The sequence below is a fragment of the Heliangelus exortis genome, chromosome 1, assembly GCF_036169615.1.
Source record: "Heliangelus exortis chromosome 1, bHelExo1.hap1, whole genome shotgun sequence".
Taxonomy (NCBI): domain Eukaryota; kingdom Metazoa; phylum Chordata; class Aves; order Apodiformes; family Trochilidae; genus Heliangelus; species Heliangelus exortis.
This window is the reverse complement of record NC_092422.1, coordinates 196637758-196654602: the sequence shown is the minus strand read 5'-3', so window position 1 is coordinate 196654602 and position 16845 is coordinate 196637758. Positions and strand designations below refer to the sequence as shown.

At 52.9% G+C, this 16845-nt stretch overlaps 1 protein-coding gene across 1 annotated transcript in view; it reads left to right on the top strand.

Moving 5' to 3' along the window:
- Positions 1-3718: 3718 nt before the first annotated feature.
- GDI2 (GDP dissociation inhibitor 2) overlaps positions 3719-16845 on the top strand; it is a 32983-nt gene continuing 19856 nt past the window's right edge. Inside the window, exons 1-2 of the mRNA XM_071734256.1 lie at positions 3719-4000; positions 16229-16336. Of these exons, the coding sequence (XP_071590357.1) occupies positions 3956-4000; positions 16229-16336 (153 nt within the window). The 5' untranslated portion in view covers positions 3719-3955. The remainder of the gene's footprint in view (positions 4001-16228; positions 16337-16845) is intronic.

Here is a 16845-nt window from a genome sequence, read left to right as displayed (position 1 = left end):
TGGGATGTCTCCATGGGATGGATATCCTGAGGGAGAAGACACACCTGGATCATTGCTTTTTGTAGCCCTAAATGGCCCTGCTGTCCACAAAGCTCTGGAAGTGGCCCCCTGGAGAAGGTGAGTGTGGTGCAGTGTCACTGAGCCCTTGGTGACAATTCCTTCATCAGGGTTGAGCTGCAGAGGACAAGCTCAGGGACTTTTCAAGCTGCTTCAACCTTTTTTGGCCCAAAACTGCTCCCACAACTTGGTGAAACCAGTGAGACCTTGTGCTGATGTCAGGGGTCTTTGGATCAGACAGAAAAAGAGATTTGTTATTCCAGACAGATTTCTCACCAGCAATGAATTTCAAAAAAGAAATAAAATCCTTCTTTTTGAAGCATTTAGAGACCCTGGTGAATATTTAATGCAGGCAGGAAGTCTCTAAGAGCCTGGAATACAGATAAAGGGATGAGCTGCTGGGTTTGGCTGCCTCTGGAATGATGAATTTGGTTTTGCAGAGAAATATGGGCATGAGAAAAAATGAGAGAAACCACCAGGATTCTGCTGCCTTGATGACAGCAGATGCTCCAAATCAGGGGATCTGTAACTCAGGAAATGGGGAAGGTTTTGCTCTGCCCAAGCTGTGCTGCTCCTGGGCTGGGTTTGAGATGCTGCTGGGGAGAGAAATCCCCACCCCAGGGTCCCTGCAAGCAGAATTTGCTGAGATGATCCTAAGCTGGAGTAGAACCAGTACCAGAGTCCAGTTGGAGCCTCCTCCCCTCGTGTGGCACAAGGAAGAGGCAGCACAGTCCCAAAATTAATTTGGGGCTGCAGGAGGGGGTGAGAGCTTGGAGGAAGCAAGGGCTCAGCAGCATTGTAACTCTCCTAAATATTCCTGCTTTTTGCCAGTGTTCCCCTGCCTTGTTTCTCTGTCTTTGAAGGAGATTCTTCTCCACCAAGCAGGAAAAAGAAATAAATTCTGGGAGGGGCTCATGGAGCAGGGGACAGGAGGTCTCCCATGGTGCAGGCAGGGAGACCTTTCCAGAAAGGAAGGGAGTTTGGTGTTAAATGAAATGGATTTTGCTCCTGGTGGTCACAACATCACCTCCCTCAGCTCAGGAGCACCAAGACACAAGTGCCTGGGTGGCCCAGCCAGGTTTCCTTGCAATGACACTGAAGAAGTCCTCATCCCATCTGCTGGGTTTTTCTTAGGTTGGTGACCACTGTCAGGGTTTAACACTGCCCTGGCAATTAAACCAAATAACTGATGCTCCCTATTAATCCCCTTCCCCTCCCTGATAAAGAAAGGAGAGAGAATAAGGGAGAGAGACTGATGGGTTGGGAACTAAACTACACAGCTTGAATGGAACAGGAATGAGAAATAGGAAAAATGACTAAATCTCTACAAATCTACAGGAAAATGGATCCCAGGTTCCTCCCCCCTCTCCCCCAAGAACTCTCCCATCCCCACTGAGGCTGCAGGGCAGCCCTGGGAAAGTCCAGGCTGGAATCCTGGGCTCAGGAGCAGTTGGGAGCTGGAGGCAGGAACACACAGATTCAGGCTGGGATGGATCAGGAGCAGAGGCAGAGGAAGGGATGGAATCCTCCCAGGATGCTGAAGCAAAGAGGGAGAGGGGAAGAAGGGGAAGCAGGAAGGGCTTTGAGCCTGGGGATCCCTCCAATTTCTCCTGAGGATGAGGTGGATGGGATGGAATCCTCTGTTTGGTCAATTCTGGTCATTTCTCTTGTCTGTTCCTCCCCACAGGAGGGTTTCAGGTGGGACCTCTTGACTCCTTTTCTCCTTTTGGAGGGCAAAATGTTCCTCAGAGCTGAGCAGTGTCCTTGGCTCTGCAGCCCATTCTCCAGCAGTAACTATAACCATGGAGTGGGCTCAGTCCCAGCAGCAGCCACTGCCTGAGAAACTTGCTGTGAATTTCAGCAAGTGCAGCTCCTGACAAGAGACTGAGCTGAAAGCAAAAGCACAAGACAGAAAATCCCCTTTCTCCTGGCCCAAACCAGGACAACCATGTACAAGTTTGGAGTGTGCCCCTTAAGAGCTGCTGGTGATTGTCACTCCATTCTTTTCCCCTTGGAGTTACCAGGATTCACTCTCTGGCTGTTGTCTCTCAACCCTCAAGCATGGTTGACCCTGGCCCAGGTTGCCCCCAGAAGCTGTGGCTGCCCCATCCCTGGCAGTGTCTCAGGTCAGGTTGGATGGGGCTTGGAGCCCCCTGGGCTGGTGGGAGGTGTCCCTGGACTGGGTAAGTTAGATATTAGGAAACAATTCTTTCCACAGAGGGTGATGAGGCATTGGAATGGGCTGCCCAGGGAGGGGGTGGATTCTTCATCTCTGGAGGTTTTTACAAAGAGACTGGATGTGGCACTCAGTGCCATGGGCTGGGAAGCACAGTGGTTGTGGATCAAGGGTTGGAGTTGATGATCTCTGAGGTCCTTCCCAGCCTGGCTGATTGTGTGATTCTGTGGGTGATCTGAGAGGTCCCTTCCATCCCTGAGAAGCAGAACATTCCATCCCTGAGAGCACAGCTCCACAAAGAATTTCTCCCCAAGAAACAGAATCCTGGAATGGTTTGGGTTGGAAGAGAACTGAAAGCTCAGCTCATTCCAACCCCCCTGCCATGGGCAGGGACACCTCCCTCCCAGATTGCTCCAAGCCCCATCCAACCTGGCTTTGAACACTGCCAGGGATGGGGCAGAGACTCTTTTCCTGGGCAACCTGGTTCTAAAGCTCAGCACCCTCACCCCAAACAATTTCTCCCTCCCCCCCTCCCTCCCTCCCTGCCCAAGATCTCCTCTCCATCTCCCCTCTCCCAGCTGGAAACCCTTCCCCCTCGCAGGGTCCCATCCCTCCAGGCCCTTGTCCCAAGTCCCTCCCCAGCTTTCCTGGAGCCCCTTCAGGCACTGGAAGGTGCTCTAAGGTCTCCCCATGGGATCCTTCTCTTCTCCAGCCTCAACACCCCCAACTCTCTCAGCCTGGCTCCAGAGCAGAGCTGCTCCAGCCCTCCCAGCAGCTCCAGGGCCTCCTCTGCACTGGCTCCAACAGCTCCGTGTCCTTCTGCTGCTGGGGACCCCAGAGCTGGACACAGCTTTACCCCAGGGGGGGCTCCCCAGAGCCCAGCAGAGGGGGACAATCCCCTCCCTGGCCCTGCTGCTCACACTGCTGGGGATGCAGCCCAGGACATGGGGGGTTTGATGCCTCTCTTGTGCTTCTCCTCACCCCGCACCCCCAAGTCCTTCTCCTCAGGTCTCCTCTCCACCCATTCTCCACCCAACTCTCTCAGGGAATCTCCCTCACCCCCACTCGGGGCTTTTTTCTCTCCCTGAGGGGATTTTCATGAGGGCTCCACGGACCCTCCCGCTCCTCCAACCTCCTCAGCCGCCTCCCACAGACACACCCCGCAGCCCTGTGATTAAATGAAGATCTCTGCAGCCCTGCAGGGTGTGGAACCCCATCCCGCAGCACTGAGGAGCGCGTAAGGAGCTTAAAAAAAACCCAAAGAGAATTAAAAAAAAAAAAAAAAAAGGAGGAGGGTGGTGTGTGTGTAAGTGAGGGGAAGGGGGGGCATGTAAACCCCTGTGGCAGCACCGCGCATGCGCAGCCCGCTCCCCACCACGGTGGCAGCGCCGTCGTCAAGGCTTCGAGTCCCGCCCCTTAGCGACGGGGCCCTCAGCCAATGGCGAGCGGCGCCGGGGGTTGATTGGCAGGCGGGGGAGGGAAGGCGGGGTGACCACGCCCCCTCCCGGCCGCGGTCTCCCTCACGGCAGCGGCTCGGGCTCCATTTTCTCCCTCTCCCTCATCTCGGTCAACGCCCGCTTTCTCCCTTCAGTTTTTTTTTTTATTTTAATTTTTTTTTTTTATTTTTTCCCTTTTTCCCTTTCTTCCCGACCCTGACCGGCGGAGAGAGACCCGAAAGAAGTTTCACCGCCCCCCCTGTTCTTCCCTTCCCCCGGCGCCGCCATGAATGAGGAGTACGACGTGATCGTGCTGGGCACCGGCCTGACGGTGAGGAGGAGCCGCAGCTCGCCTGGGCCTCGGGCCTGCCCAAGGCGGCCGCCGCCCTGATGGGCCTCGCCGTTCCCCCCCTCCCCACCCCATCCTCTCCATCCCCTCCTTTATCCCTCACACGGCTGCTCAGCCCCGTTGCCTCTGGGCCCCGCTGTCCTTTTGCCCGTCTATCACCTGATTATCATCCCCCCCCCTCCTCCTTCTCCTCCTCCTCCCTCCCTGATTCCTCAGCCCCTGGTTCTGCTTCCCTCTCCCTTGGATGCTGGGGTCTGTTCCCTGCTGTCTTACCTGGTTATCACCCCTTCCCTTCGGACCCTGTGGTCTTTTTTTTTGTTTTTTTTTAATCTGTCACTTCATCTTTATAAATCCCCTTTTTTCTCCCCACCCCCCCTCTCTGATTTCCTGCAAAAAAGGTTCCTGTTTTCCTCCTTCTCTAAATAGTACCCTGAGGTACCAGGGTTGCTGCTACCCACCCACCCCCCCAATATTACCCTATGGTGTCTGGTTTCCTCCTCCCACCCAAAAAAAAATATTACCCTGGGTTCTCTCTCCCTCTCCAACATTACCCTATAATGCCTGGGTTCCTCCTTCCCCCCCCAAAAATATTACCCTGGGTTCCCTCCTCGTCCCCAATATTACCCTATAATTCCTGGGTGCCTCCCCCCCCAAAAAAAAATATTGCCCTGGGTTCCCTCTCCCTCCCCAATATTACCCTGAGGTGCCTGGGTTCCTCCTCCCACCCCAAAAATATTACCTTGGGTTCCCTCTCCCTCCCCAATATTACCCTATAATTCCTGGGTGCCTTCTCCCCCCCAAAAAAATTGCCCTGGGTTCCCTCTCCCTCCCCAATATTACCCTATAATGCCTGGGTGCCTTCTCCCCACAAAAAATATTACTCTGGGTTCCCTCTCCCCTCCCCAATATCACCCTCTAATTCCTGGGTGCCTCCTCCCCCCAAAAAAACCTGCCCTGGGTTCCCTCTCCCCCATCCCCAATATTACCCTAAAGTGCCTCCTCCCCCCCAAAAATATTGCCCTGGGTTCCCTCTCCCTCCCCAATATTATCCTGAGGTGCCTGGGTTCCTCCTCCCCCCCCAAAATACTACCTTGAGTTCCCTCTCCCTCCCCAATATTACCCTATAATTCCTGGGTTCCTCCTCTCCCCCCAAAAATATTACCTTGGGTTCCCTCTCCCCTCCCCAATATCACCCTATAATGCCTGGGTTCCTCCTCCTCCCCCCCAAAAATATTGCCCTAGGTTCCTTCTTCCCCCCCCATTATTACCCTGAGGTGCCTGGTGTCCCCCCCCCCCCCCCATTATTACCCTGAGGGGCATGGGCTCCTCCTTCCCCCCTAAAAAATATTACCTGGGGTGCCTGGGTTCTCTCCCCCCCCCCCCCCCAGTATTACCCTGGATTCCCCCCCAGTATTACCCTGGGGTCTCTGGGTGTCCCCCCCCCCCCCCAATATTACCCTGGGGTGCCTGGATTCTCTCTCTTCCCCCCCCAATATTACCCTGGGGTGCCTGTGTTCCTGTTCCTTCCCCCCCCACACCCCAAATCTTACCTTGGGGTGTCTGCTTTGGGTGGTCCCCACCCCCTGATCCCTTCCCCCATCTTTAATTACCATAAACCCCCCCTCCCCAATTTTCCATCCCCTCCCTCAGCCACCTGGCTCCTTTCCCCCCTCCTTCCCCAGACCCCCGGGGCTGCTTTTTGGTTTTTGTATGATGATAAAAAAACCCAATATTGGGGTGTAGCATCCCCCCCCCACCCCCTTTCACCTCGGCTGCCTCCCCCTCCCCACTCCAACCCCATTTTCCAGCGTGGGGGTGATGGGAAGCCCCCCCAAAAAATGCAGTTGTTTAGCAGAGGGAGGGCGGGGAACGAGGGACAATAAAACGCTAACGGGGTTTTATCGCCTGATATTTTTATTTTATTTTTTAATTGATGACGATTTTTTAAAAAAATCTTTACTCCCCAAAGCCGAGGTGGCTGCGGGTCCATCCAGCCCGCCCCTCCCCGCAGCCGAACCGGGTTTAGGGTGGAGGCAAGACCTGGTTTATCCCCCCCCCTCCTCCCCATCCATCCATCCCCTCCCCTTTTCCTCTCCCCGCCTTTGCAGCCTTCGCCTCCATCCAGCCCTGACTGCAGCAGGAGGGGGATGGGGAGGCGGCCAAACCTTGCACGCCTGTCAAATTCGGCTGATTTACCCTCCCTTTCCTCCTCCTCCCCCCTCCCGAAAAAACAAAAAAATCCTCTCTTGTGTTGTCGTGTTGTCCCTGAGGCAAAGTGACAGCTGATGGCACCTGGGGGTGCTGCAGGGGATGAGGGGCTTTGTCCTATTGTGGAGGATGCAGCTTGTTCTGCAGGCTGCTGAAAGGGAGGGAAAAAAATATTTATTATATATATATATATCTAAAATAGCAGTGCCATGAGGTTTGCTGGTGGGGATTTATTCTGATTCCTGCTTTTTTTCCAAGTGAAGAATCCACCTCTGTGGGTTCTGGAGGGCTTTGAAGGATGGGTTGCAGGGGCATTGTTTGAAGGAGGAGGGAAGAAAATCCAATATGGTGGTGAGGAGGTTTTCCTGGCTGCTCAAAAGAGAAAAAAACAACCCAAAAAAAACCCACCCCCAACCACCAAACCTTTCCTGCTTTTGTTTCCTCCTCTTAACCAGGCAAAAAGAGAGATCTTTGGGGTTGGTGGTGAGGGATTTCCTCCACTTCCCTTGCTTGGTGCTGATTGTAACCAGAAATCCAGGAGCTTCCTACTGTGGCTTTGGGGCTGGGATTGAGGGGACTGCCAGGGTGGTGGAAGCATCATCTCTGCTGACACAGGACATGGCTGCTTAAGGCAGATCTTGTTTATCCTCCCCTCCCCACACCCCTCCCCTCTTCCCAGGGTGGGAATAATGAGACTAAAAACCAGGATGGGGCACAAAGAAAATGTGCAAAGCGTGGGAGTGTCTTCCCAGCTGCTGCCATTGGGTAAACCCAACTTTCCTGGTTGCTTTCATTCCTTTCTCTCAAGGCTTTTTATTTTTTTTTTTTATTTTTTTTTTTTTTTTTCCTTTGAGGTAGCAGGAATGACTTTAGGTGCTAAAAAGCTTCTTCCCTTTGATAGGGAAAGCTGCAGTCTGGCTTGAAACCTGTCTGTGGCTCAGCAAAGCAGGGAAACAGACTTTTTGGGGAGGTGGATTATAATGAGCTCCTAGTAAAGGGGCCTCCCAATAGATCTGAGCTCCATTAAAATGTTAATTTATGCTTCAGAGTGAGCTGTGGTATCAAGTGGGTAAGCACCCTGCTTAATCTCAACCTGACAAGTGCCAGTGTAAAATTGACAAAAGGCCTCTTGTGAAATCACTTTTAAGACAAGCTGATGCTAATGATCAGCATTTGGATTAAAATGAATACATTAGGGCTGGATTTTAAGGTGTGCTGACCAAACCCCAGAGCCTCCAGAGCTCTTCTTTTGTTCCTGAGGAGCAGACTTGACCTCTGGAATAGCAATTAGAGCAGGATGGACTTCATCTCCTCTTGAGCAGCTGGATAAAAAGCAGAGGTCCTGATGCCACAGGGATGTTCCTGGTGGTTTTAGCTTGGCTGGGGAGTAGTTTGGGAGTGTTGGTTCAGGCTGGGCTAAAAGGCTTCATGCTGTCTTCCAGTCAAGCTGGAAGTTTGGAGGTTTTCTCCACCTTTGGTGTTGGCAGAGTTGAGTTTCCTGAGGAAAAGGGAAGTGGAAAAGGCCGTGGGAATGCTTTGGGTTGTTTCTTCCCTTTCCCAAAGAGCTGTCAGGAAGCTTCAGGTGATGTTTTCATCCAGCTTTTCCTTGGCACTGCCCCTGGCTGGAACTGTCTGTAGTGTTGGAGTCCCATCAGGTTGCTGCTGTAGCTGAGTTGGTGTCTCCTCTCTGAAAAGCACCTCAGCCACCACCCATCTTGGTGCTGTTGAACAAAAAAGAGATGAAATTGGGGTCTTGTGTGCTCCATCCTCAAGAAGGTGCTGTCCCCATCTTCTGGGCTTAGATTTTCTCCCATGAGAGTCACTGACTTGTCCTGGCATCCAGCACTAAGACTTCCCCTGGAGTAGCTGTGATCCAGAGAGAGGCAATGAGCAGCTGCTCAGCAGGAGGTTTTGGGTTTTGAAAGTTCACTCGTTGGTTTAGAGAGGAAAAAAAATAAAGAGCCACAAAGACATCTGTTGTGGTGCTGCTGGTTGGGTCTGCAGGGCCACAGCTATGGGAGTGGGTGTAGAAATTCCACTTTTGGGTGGATTTGGAAGCACAAGATGAACGTTCCAGGTGCTGATCTTTTCTTCAGCCAGGAGTGAAGAGTTTGGGCAGGATTGGGATTACTGGCACAAAAATATTTTCACTTTCTCCCTTCTCTCTGCAAACTGGAGATCCCTGTTGCAGCAGTAAGTTTGGACAGAGACCTCTTAGCAGGATGGGGACAAATAATCCCAGCCTGCCTTTAATCCTGAAGTCCTGCTGATACCACAGGCTTTGATTTACAGGAGGGAGAACTGAACTTCAGAGCTCTCTGTTCCTCCTGGATAGTGGGGAACCTCTGTGTCCTCACCACAGGGCAGGGATTTGCAAAGTGTTGGTGGCTTTTCCAGGTCTTGCATCCTGGAAGTGTTGGTGGGAATGGCTTTTTCCAGGTTGCTCAAGTCTTAGTAGCTCTCAGATCCTTAGGCTTGTGAGGTGCTTCTTGCATTGCAGATTAAGCAGCATCTTTCTCCCCACCTGCTGCACAAACCCATTTCTCATCTGGCCTGGTGATCAGCAGGCTGGAGAACACCCAGTGGTTTCATTTTGTTCTTTTCACCTTAATTTCCACCTTTTTTTTGGTCTGGAAATGGCTCGGTACAAACACCAGGACATTTCAGGATGGGATGTTGTGCCCTTCTGAGAGGAATTAATCCAGTTCTAGAAGTCCTGGGTTATTTGACCTGGATTTTGGGCTCCACACAACCATCCTGTTCAGCCCCAGGAGATGAGCACCACGTTCCTGCTGGATTTTCAGTGGGTGCAGGCCACCAGTCTGCAGAGCTAAGCTTCTTACCTGCCAGCTGCCTCCCTGGGTTAAACCTCCTTAAATCCATCCCAGAGATACAGATTCACTTTCTGGAGGAGCAGAGAAGCCAAACTCTTGGGTGGAAGAGAGATTTAATCTTGTAGGCACAGACCTCCTTGCTTAAGGAGCCTAAATAAAGAACTTGAAGGTGACTGTGAGGACCAAGTGTGGTGTCACCATCCCTTGCATCATCCCCTGGTAGCTGAGGGGATTGCTCAAGTGCAGTGAGGGATTGCTTTGGGAGTTTGTGTGGCTAAGCAGAGCTTGGAGTCCAGCACGTTGGGTGTAGGGTGGAATTCTGTGCCTGACTTCTTGCTCACCACCCTGCCAGGAGAGGGAAAAGGTCAGGATGAGCTTCAGGATGAGCAGGGATGGTGAGCACAGAATGGTTCAGGTTGGAAGGGAGCTCAGAGCTCATCTCCTCCAAGCTCCATGCCCAGGGACACCTCTCACCCAGCCCAGGTTGCTCCAAGCCTCATCCAACCTGGCCTTGAACACCTCCAGGGAGGGGGCAGCCACAACTTCTCTGGGCAATCTGTTCCAGAGTCTCAGCACCCTCCTCCTGAAGAACTTCTTCCTAAGCTCCAGGCTGAACCTCTTCTCCTGCACTTTCAAACCATTTCCCCTTCTCCTAGCACTGGACACTCTTCTGAAAAGTCCCTCTGCAGCCTTCCTGGAGGTTCCCTTCAGGGATTGGGGGGCAGCTCTAAGGTCCCCCTGGAGTCTCAACACTCCCAGCTCCTCAGCCTCTCCTCATGGCAGAGCTGCTCCAGCCCCTGGATCATCTTTGGGGCCTCCTCTGGACTCATCCCAACAGATCCATGTCCTTCTTCTGCTGGGGACACCAGACCTGGAGGCAGGATTGGAGCTGGGGGTCTCCCAAGAACAGAGCAGAGGCTGGGAATCCCCTCTCCTGATCTGCTGGCCCTGCTCCTCTGGATACATCCCAGGACAGGGTTGGATTTCTGAGCTCCAGGAGCACACTGCTGGCCCACGTTGAGCTTCTCACCAACCAACACCCCCAAATCCTTCTCTCCTGGGCTGCTCTCAACCCTCTCTGTACCCAGCTTGTAACTGGGACTGACCTGACCTGGATGCACTTGGACTTGTTGACCTCTAAGGACCCTCTGGAATCTTCTCCAGGCAGAATAATCCCAGTTTACTCCTGGTAGCAGAGCTGCTCCAGCCCCTGGATCATCTTTGTGGCCTCCTCTGGACTCATCCCAACAGATCCATGTCTGTATGGTGAGGACACCAAAATGGATGCAGGATTTATCTGAAAACAACTAAAATTCATGTGTGCCCTGAGGTGAAACCCTGCAAACCCAGCAGAGCACTGGAGTCTTCCAGTGGACTCCTCTCTTCTCCAGGCTGTCTTTCTAAGAAAGAGCTCTTGCTCTGCCAGGGCCCATTCTGGAAGGTGGAAGGGATTTTGCTCACTGCCCTGGGCAGAATCCTCCCCTCAGCACTGGTGGAGGGACTCAGCTTGGCTCAAGTTTCTCTTGAGCTGTCTCAGCCTTTCTGAACTGTTGCCCTACTTGGAGAAGATCCATCCAAACCTTGCCTTCCCTCCTTCCCTGAAGAACAGCCTTCCCTGAGGAACAGCCTTTCCTGAAGAACAGCCTTTCCTGAGGAACAGCCTTCCCTGAGGAACAGCCTTCCCTGAGGAACAGCCCTCCCTGAAGAACAGCCTTCCCTGAGGAACAGCCCTCCCTGAAGAACAGCCTTCCCTGAGGAACAGCCTTCCTGAAGAACAGCCCTCCTGAAGAACAGCCCTCCCTGAAGAACAGCCCTCCTGAAGAACAGCCCTCCTGAGGAACAGCCCTCCCTGAGGAACAGCCCTCCCTGAGGAACAGCCTTCCCTGAGGAACAGCCCTCCCTGAGGAACAGCCCTCCCTGAGGAACAGCCCTCCCTGAGGAACAGCCCTCCCTGAGGAACAGCCTTCCCTGAGGAACAGCCCTCCCTGAGGAACAGCCCTCCCTGAGGAACAGCCTTCCCTGAGGAACAGCCTTCCCTGAGGAACAGCCTTCCCTGAAGAACAGCCCTCCCTGAGGAACAGCCTTCCCTGAAGAACAGCCTTCCCTGAAGAACAGCCTTCCCTGAAGAACAGCCCTCCCTGAGGAACAGCCTTCCCTGAAGAACAGCCCTCCTGAAGAACAGCCCTCCCTGAAGAACAGCCCTCCTGAAGAACAGCCCTCCCTGAGGAACAGCCCTCCCTGAGGAACAGCCCTCCCTGAGGAACAGCCTTCCCTGAAGAACAGCCCTCCCTGAGGAACAGCCCTCCCTGAGGAACAGCCTTCCCTGAAGAACAGCCTTCCCTGAAGAACAGCCCTCCCTGAGGAACAGCCTTCCCTGAAGAACAGCCCTCCTGAAGAACAGCCCTCCCTGAAGAACAGCCCTCCTGAAGAACAGCCCTCCTGAGGAACAGCCCTCCCTGAGGAACAGCCCTCCCTGAGGAACAGCCTTCCCTGAAGAACAGCCCTCCCTGAGGAACAGCCCTCCCTGAGGAACAGCCCTCCCTGAGGAACAGCCCTCCCTGAGGAACAGCCTTCCCTGAAGAACAGCCCTCCCTGAGGAACAGCCCTCCCTGAGGAACAGCCTCCCCTGAGGAACAGCCTTCCCTGAAGAACAGCCTTTCCTGAGGAACAGCCTTTCCTGAGGAACAGCCCTCCCTGAGGAACAGCCCTCCCTGAGGAACAGCCTTCCCTGAGGAACATCCTTCCCTGAGGAACAGCCTTCCCTGAAGAACAGCCTTCCCTGAAGAACAGCCTTCCCTGAGGAACAGCCTTCCCTGAAGAACAGCCCTTCCTGAAGAACAGCCTTCCCTGAGGAACAGAACAGCCTTCCTGAAGATCAGGGCTGTAATCTTGTGAAGAATTAACTGGAGGAGCTGGGATTGTTCAGTTTGGGGAAGAGGAGGCTGAGGGGAGACCTCAGAGCTCTCCAAGAACCTGAAAGGTCATTGGTGCTGGTGTCTTCTCCCAGGTGATGGAACAAGAGGGAATGGCTTGAAGCTGGTTTAGGTTGGACATTAGGAAAAAAAATATTCATGGAAAGAGGTCAGACCCTGGGATGGGAGGTGGTGGAGTCACCATCCCTGGATGTGTTTGAGATGTGGTGCTGGGGGATATGGTTTAGGGGAGAACATTGGAGGGTAGGGATGATGCTTGGACTCATCATCCCAAGGCTCTTTTCCAACCTGAAAGATTCTATGAAGGCTTCAGTGTGCAGAAGGCCTCCTGCTGACTGCTGATGGTCTTAAACAAGCACAGAAACACCACCCCTCCCAGTTACCCCTTAACTCCTGGTGTTTTTTCCCCTCCAATTTATCCCAAACCTGTTCTGCTCTGGGGTTCTTTGCTCTTTGGCTGGAAGCAGCACTGCCACCCCCACCACCCCCTGTCAGGATTTGCTCTCTCATTTCATTCAGCAAGACAAACCCAGCTCTTGGCAGCCCAGCATGAGCCCTGAAGCCCTGGATTCCAGCAGCACAACCTGAAGAACACCTGGAGCTTTCCCCACTTTCCCCTTCCTGCTGAGTTTCATCACCCCTCTGCCTGTGGTTCATGGTCAGAAAGCCACAGGTTGGAATTCTGACACTTCCCCCCTTTTTTTTTTTTTTTTTTTTTTAATTCTTCTCCCTCTCCCAATTATTTGCAGTCTATCTCCAGCCCTTCCCTTATCAGCACAGTTTGTTTGCCTCATTCCCTGACCCAAATGATGTAACCAGAGCAGTTCCTACCCACAGATCTGTGCCCCCATGGATGGGTAGAGGCAGCAGGGCAGCCAGCCTGGACTTCAAAAGGAATTGCTGAGCTGGGAGGATGAATCTATTGTGTGTCTCCTGTGGTTTTATCACCACATTGCTGCCTCGTTGGAAGTCAAAGGATTTCAGTGCTTTTGGGTGATGAGAATGAGGCAGTGAAGTGAGCCCTGAATGAAAGAATCTAGAATTAATATATAATATCCCCACCTTGGTGTTTAATGGGTATAAAATAAGGTGGAGGAGGTATTTAAGACTTTATTTATATCTTCTGCTGGTACCCACATTTGTTCTGGGAGTGCTGGCAGCTGGGGCAGGGTGTGTGGAAGGGAGACACACTGAATGGGAGGTGATTTGCTGAGAAGATAGAACAAGAAATGCTTTGAAGTCTTCCTTAAATGGAGGAAGGAAATCAGCTGACATCTGGGCTGACCCCTGTGGCTGCTGCAGCTTTTGCTGTGACTTTTATTCCTCCCATTGATCCTCATTTTGACTTTGAAATCCTTGCTTGGCTTCTTCCTGGCTCAGCTCCAGCGTGGACGTTGTCAGGTCCTGTAGCACCATCTGGCAGAGCTGGTGAGCCAGGGTTTTGGAAAGATGTTCCCAGGGGAAATAAAACTCCAGGGTAGAGGCAAAGAGTCAAACCTAAGAGTGGGGCTCCCTGAAATTCAGTTTTAACTGAGGAGATGACACTGCACTGGGAGACACTTGTTCTGACAGTCCCACAATGCTTGTGGGGTCTCCTTAACCCTCTAATTGACACCATAAAAATCACCTCTGCTTCATTTGTGTGGTTCCTCAGCCTTGTGGGGCTTTGTGGTGGTTTTATATAGTGTCTGAACACAGGGTTGGCTGCAGCTGTGTCTGCTGCAAGGGTCTCTCCTTGGCTTTAGCAAGGATGTGAGGGATCTGGAGGCTGGGGAAGATGCTGTGGTGCCTGGAGGAGGAGCTGATGGATCCCTGAGAGGTTTTGTGGGAAGCAGAGCAGCTGATCCTGTTTCCTGATCCATGTGGTGGTCATGAAGCCCTCAAATCACCCGTGGCTTCAGGGATTAACCTTGGAGTGCCCCTTGCTTGCTCTGCACCACTCAGGCAGCTCCAGCTTTGCTCTGTGGGCCCTCAGCTGCATTCCCATGGGATCCCATGGGGTGAAGGACTGGTTAGCAGTGCCTTGCACTCCCAGCAGGGAAGATTTGCCCAGTGTCACCTGGAAGTGAAGCCTCCCAGCCCTCTTCCAGGGGTTGGGACATTAGGAAACAAAAAACCCCTCCTGCAAAGCTGCCTGGAGCCTGGGTTGGCCTTTGGCTGGTGGAGTTGGAGATGGTTTTAGAAGCAGAGAAGGTTGGAAAAGACCTCCAAGAGCATCAAGTCAGCCCAACACCACCAAGCCAGCTGAACAGTGTCCTCAAGGGCTGCATCCACACATTTTTCAGGCATCCTCAGGGATGGTGACTCCACCACTCCCCTGGACAGACCCTTCCAGAGTCTTTCAGGGAAGAAACGATTCCTGAAATCCAACCTCAACCTCCCCAGCTTTGAAAGCTTCCTTCACACTGAGGATTTACCCCCAGTGGGGATTTACAAGCCCTGTGGACAACGTGCAGTGGGAGGCTCTCTGCTTTTGAACTCTGGTTTGGCTGAGGGCTCTGGTGGCATCTCAGCAGCTTTAACAAAAAAGAACATGAGATGGAACCAGGATGCCCAAATGAGATGATTCTGCTGGTGACCAAGAGCTCAGCTGCAGTTTCATTCTCCCTTTGGAGAGGCAGAGCAGGAAGGAGCAGTAAAACTCCACCACAAGCAGTCCTAAAAATCCAAATATTCATTTTTGTTGCTGCTGTTAAGCTCTTCAACTCGTTCATGCCAGAGCTGGTGACCAGGCTTAGTTGCAAAGCTGGGTTTTAATGGGGATTTCACCAGGCAAGTCCTCAGCTGGTTCTGCAAACTTCAACTTGTGGTCCCTGAGCTTGGTCTCAGCCTCTGGGTGTTGTGTTTGGGTGCTGCTGCTCAAAGGATTCCTGGTGGGTTTCATCTCAATGTGTGCAGAGCAAGGAGAGCAAAGTGTCTGCTGAGATGATGAAGCTCCCAAATGGTTTGATTTTTTTTTTTTTTGCTACCTCTCTCCTCTCAGAGTAGCTTTTGACTCTTGTGGCAAATACCAAAGGTGGAGGTTTTGAGGAGGCTGCTTGGTGTCCCTCAAGGCAAGGTTTTATGCTCCTGGGGGCACCCATCAAGGAGGGTGCTGCCTCTCAGCTGGTGGTTTGGAAGTAGAGATTTTCCTGATCTGGCCCAAATCACAGAAAGGTTTTAATTGGAAGGGATCTTCAAGCTCATCCAGTTCCAAGCATGAGCAGGGTCACCTCCCACCAGCCCAGGGGGCTCCAAGCCCCATCCAACCTGACCTGAGACACTGCCAGGGATGGGGCAGCCACAGCTTCTGGGGGCAACCTGGGCACCCAGGGGCTCAGCACCCTCACCCCAAAGAATTTCTCCCTCCCTCCCTGCCCAAGAAACAGAATCCTGGAATGGTTTGGGTTGGAAGAGAACTGAAAGCTCAGCTCATTCCAACCCCCCTGCCATGGGCAGGGACACCTCCCTCCCAGATTGCTCCAAGCCCCATCCAACCTGGCTTTGAACACTGCCAGGGATGGGGCAGAGACTCTTTTCCTGGGCAACCTGGTTCTAAAGCTCAGCACCCTCACCCCAAACAATTTCTCCCTCCCTCCCTCTCTCCCTCCCTCCCTGCCCAAGATCTCCTCTCCATCTCCCCTCTCCCAGCTGGAAACCCTTCCCCCTCGGAGGGTCCCATCCCTCCAGGCCCTTGTCCCAAGTCCCTCCCCAGCTTTCCTGGAGCCCCTTCAGGCACTGGAAGGTGCTCTAAGGTCTCCCCATGGGATCCTTCTCTTCTCCAGCCTCAACACCCATGGGATTACACACTGCTCTGGGTTGGGAGGGACCTTAAAGCTCCTCCAGTTCCAACCCATGCATGGGCAGGGACACCTCCCACCAGCCCAGGGGGCTCCAAGCCCCATCCAGCCTGACCTGAGACACTGCCAGGGATGGGGCAGCCAGGATCAACCTCTGCATGAATTTATCCTCAGAGAAGCCCTGGCAGGTGGTGGTTGTGTAGTTTGAAACCTCTTGGTTGGCTTGTGTGGAGCAGAGAGCAAACCTCCCAAGGGGTTAATCTGTTCCAAACAAAAATCTGGCAGCTTCTTCACTTTGGAGTGAGGCAACTGATGCCTTTGTTTCCCAAGGACCATGCATCTGCCTCCCATGGTGGGCATGCAGCAGCCTGCCTGAACGTGCTCTGAGTTAGGAAAGATGGAAGGAGGCTGAAACTCAACTAACCCATCCCTTCCATCCTATTTTTTTTCCCCTAGGAATGCATCCTCTCTGGGATCATGTCAGTGAATGGCAAGAAGGTCCTTCACATGGATCAGAACTCTTACTATGGAGGGGAAAGTGCATCCATTACACCCCTGGAGGATGTAAGTACCCACTTATCATCACCTCCCCAGGCATGTCAAAAGGGGAAGGGAGGCTTTGTTTCAAGCTACCTTTGGGGTTGGGAATTCAATTTCATTCCTCTGAAGGATTTTCTTGGAGGAAGAACATTTTATGGCACTGCCACTTCCAACAGCAGAGGAGAAATCAGTTCATCCATGGCAGGTGGTGCTTGTTTTCTGTAGCTCCCAGCCAAGATTCAAGCTCTCAGCATCTAAACCCTTGTTTGGAGCTTGACAAGTGGATGTTGTAACAGGAGAGAAATTCTTGTGAGACCCCACCTGGAGCTCTGTGTCCAGTTGTGGAGTCCCCAAGAGCAGAAGGACACAGAGCTCCTGGAAGGTGTCCAGAGCAGAGCCACTCAAATGCTCAGAGGGCTGAGCACCTCCCTGGGAAGCCAGGCTGAGGGATTGGGGTTGTTCAGCCTGGAGAAGAGGAGGCTCCCAGGTGAGCTCAGAGCAACCTTCCAATATCTGAAGGGGCTCCAAGAAAG